Source organism: Primulina huaijiensis, chromosome 9 (genome assembly GCF_012295235.1).
Source record: "Primulina huaijiensis isolate GDHJ02 chromosome 9, ASM1229523v2, whole genome shotgun sequence".
Classification (NCBI taxonomy): domain Eukaryota; kingdom Viridiplantae; phylum Streptophyta; class Magnoliopsida; order Lamiales; family Gesneriaceae; genus Primulina; species Primulina huaijiensis.
The window spans coordinates 155,995-159,599 of NC_133314.1; the positions used below are offsets into that span (position 1 = coordinate 155,995).

A 3,605-nucleotide genomic window follows, 5' to 3' on the forward strand; every position below is an offset into this window, starting at 1 on the left:
CAACTGCCATAGTTATTAAAATCTAAAAATATTATGTCAACACTTCTCCAAAAGTTGTTCCATATATTTTTAATGAGTCGGATCGCAAAGAAAATAGAAAAAATGGTTACTTTCTATTGGACCAAATTCATTGAAATTATGCATAATTTCAGATGGGGAAAAAATGGATCACCATTATTTAATGGTATCTAAAGTCGAACTCAAATGACAGCCCAACGTGGGTTAATGGGGGGCTAAAGTGTAATAATGTGTCTCATTTATAATTAAGCAGAGCTTGGAGTTGAAATGTTACTTTGAAGAAGAATATCCAATCCAAAAGTTCTTGGATGCTCCTCCCAACTCGCAAACTTTGAGGGATTGTTCATACATCACATCAGGGTAAGGTAATTCTGTATGTCTTTCTTCTCTTATCTTTTGCTATCGAAAACCTAAAACATGAATCTTGATAGATTGGAGTATGAGTTCAGTTAGTTTTATAGATAACTCGTTTCTTATGAACTTCGGAAACGTCATTGAATTTCTTGAATCACCCACGTAGAAAAATTCATATACAATTACGTTGCCCCAAGTTGGTTTTGCGTTTCATGAGAAGAAAACCCAGTCCTGCCTTTGAAGGGGTTTTGGTAGAAATAAGGTGTTTTTCCGTTTGTTCAGTTATATTTTATTTGCTGCTTGATGAACACTAATTAGACTCTTTTCTATGCTAATATATGTGATGCACTTCCTGTTATTGATACAGTTGTTGAGTTAATTCTGATGGCCCATCTACTTATGTTATCGTGTCCTCCAAATCTCTCTTGCGGCAGCATCTCACACTCCAAATCACTCGACCAACTTCCATCTTCCATATCCATTATGACACGATTTCCCAATTCACACCCCTTTAAGAAGCTTGCCGTCCGGGGAAAACGAATGCAGAAATCTTGTACCATCTCCGCAACGGCTGTTTCTATGGGCCAAGAAACCAAATTCGATCCTCCCCAGATCTCTGATGAAGCTTCTACTCGCAAAAAAGTCATGGTAATTGGTGGGGATGGCTATTGTGGTTGGGCTACTTCCCTACATCTGTCAAACAAAAACTACCAAGTTGCAGTTGTTGACAACCTTGTTCGTCGCCTTTTTGATCACCAGCTTGGTCTCGACTCTCTCACGCCAATTTCATCAATTCACAACCGTATTCGACGCTGGAAAACTCTCACGGGAAAAGATATCCAACTTTACATTGGTGATATATGTGATTTTGAGTTCTTGGCAGAGACATTCACATCGTTTAAGCCGGATGCTGTCGTTCACTTTGGAGAACAGAGGTCCGCCCCTTACTCCATGATTGATCGCTCAAGAGCTATATTCACTCAACAAAACAATGTATTAGGAACGCTTAACGTCTTGTTTGCTATAAAAGAGTTCAGAGAAGATTGCCATCTTGTGAAACTCGGGACAATGGGAGAATACGGCACCCCGAACATAGATATCGAGGAGGGATATATAACTATTACACACAATGGGAGGATCGATACTCTGCCATATCCCAAGCAAGCTAGCTCTTTCTACCACTTGAGCAAGGTCCACGATTCACACAACATCGCTTTTACTTGCAAGGCTTGGGGAATCAAAGCCACTGATCTAAACCAGGGAGTTGTCTATGGTGTGAGAACAGATGAAACAGCGATGCATGAAGAACTCTATAACAGGCTTGATTATGATGGAGTATTTGGAACTGCCCTAAACCGGTTCTGCGTTCAGGCGGCAGTTGGTCATCCACTTACTGTATATGGCAAAGGAGGCCAGGTAACAACTTCATATTAGGATCCCAAATTGATTTTCATGGTAAGTTGCCTTATGCATCCATTCTATTTGTGACAACAGACAAGGGGATATTTGGATATCAGAGATACAGTTCAATGTGTTGAACTTGCCATCGCAAATCCTGCGCAGAGAGGAGAATTTCGAGTCTTTAACCAATTCACGGAGCAGTTTTCTGTTAATGAACTCGCAGCTCTAGTTACTAGGGTTGGTCAGAAACTCGGCCTTGAGGTGCAAACTATATCTGTCCCTAATCCTAGAGTGGAGGCTGAAGAGCATTACTATAATGCGAAGCACACCAAACTCGTGGAATTGGGGCTCAAACCTCACCTTCTTTCAGATTCTCTTCTTGACTCGTTGCTCAACTTTGCAATTCAATACAAAGATCGTGTTGACTCAAAACAGATTATGCCCAACGTTTCGTGGAAAAACATCGGGTCAAAGACAAAAACTGTTGCAGCGTGAACAAGTTAAAAGTGCTGAAGCTTTGTGTAGTCTTGAGAAATTCTTTTTTGCTCTGTTTCTTAAAATTGTACTGTTTTAATCATTTTTCGCTCTTTTGCATTTCTACCGATTTGCACCTTTTACTTGAATCTAACACCAAGACGAATGAAAGAGTGGTTTGTAAGAATTTTATGAACTTGTGGACTCTTTTTGCTCGAAGATTAAAATCCATACTCTTCAGGTATTCAGTTATTAAAAAACATATAGCTAGTGCGGTTAGAAAAGAATGGGGTTTTGTATATTTTTCCGTGTATGTGCAGGGAACAAGTATAAAAACAATATATGGCTTCAAATTCTTAGTCATGATTCAGAAAGCTTTTATTTGTCTGTCTTTTTTCCCTCTAGAAGTTCATTTCCAATATAACTAACCATGTCTACATGTTAAAATATGGATTTATATTAGAATACATAAAACGGTGTTTTCAAGGGTTATTCGAGTCGCGACCAAGGAACGAGACCGGGGACAGTAAAGGAAAAATATTTTTTATTAAATGATTATTTTTAATTATTTAAAATATAGCATATATAAGGGTAATCGATTTTTAAACAAGGACTTTTTGGAGGATCGGTTTATATTTTTGAAAATTTTCCGAAACGAAATATTTTTCTTACATTCTAACGGGCCTACTATACTACGGTTTTTTGGCCCAATTGTCTACCATAATATTTATATTGAAAACTTGAGTTTGGAAACCCTAATCTACATACAAACTCATGCCTACACATAAGAAACCTAGGGTTTCTCTCCCTAGCAACAGACGCGCACACACCTACACGTTTAGGCTTCTACACGTCGACTTTGAAGGGTAAAAACACGGCAAGGCTTTCCCTGTCTCTCCAGCAAAGTTCCTTCGCGTCAAGGCTTGAATTTTCATGCATGAATCATGCAAAGGCATGTCTTAATCATTTTTTCCCATCATTCATACCACATTATGTGTGGATAAACATGTATGCATGAAATATCTGATACCCTCTTTGTTATTTTCGTTTTTATGGATCATACATGGAAAATCTTGATTTTTCTTGCATGTTTGGATGGTTCTTGATGAAGGGAAAGGGGCTGTCAGATTAGGGATGTTAGTGGCTCGATTTACAAGAGGTTTAGGGACCATTAGTTGCACGGTTCAGGGCTGGTTCGGTGCAAGGAGAAGGCCGACGGATTTTGGGTCTCTTGAGGGCTAGGGCACGCAATTTTGGAAGAAAATAGAGAGAGGCCATGTGGTATGCTGTCCAGGAGAGGGGCTGGGCTCGTGAGGGTCCTAGCATCGAGCCATGGTGGTCCACACATGGCTGGAGAG

General features: G+C 39.5%; 1 protein-coding gene across 2 annotated transcripts; it reads left to right on the top strand.

The window, feature by feature from the left end:
* The first annotated feature begins 211 nt into the window (after positions 1-211).
* On the top strand, positions 212-2,466 carry LOC140984800 (UDP-sulfoquinovose synthase, chloroplastic). Of its 2 annotated transcripts, none has more exons than XM_073452426.1 (3): positions 212-378; positions 740-1,788; positions 1,867-2,466. In XM_073452426.1, the coding sequence occupies exons 2-3, from the start codon at positions 757-759 to the stop codon at positions 2,266-2,268; spliced, it is 1,434 nt and encodes a 477-aa protein (XP_073308527.1). In that variant the 5' UTR covers positions 212-378; positions 740-756; the 3' UTR covers positions 2,269-2,466. The 2 variants fall into 2 exon arrangements, with proteins under 2 accessions (XP_073308527.1, XP_073308526.1); XM_073452425.1 differs by having other exon boundaries at positions 228-383.
* Positions 2,467-3,605: the final 1,139 nt, after the last annotated feature.

What these genes read in the sequence shown, in the direction of transcription:
- LOC140984800 (XM_073452426.1), top strand. Translation starts at nt 757, where the DNA reads ATGGCCCATCTACTTATGTTATCGTGTCCTCCAAATCTCTCTTGCGGC. An exon ending in TATATGGCAAAGGAGGCCAG is followed by an intron (nt 1,789 to 1,866) that starts GTAACAACTTCA and finishes TTGTGACAACAG; the next exon opens with ACAAGGGGATATTTGGATAT.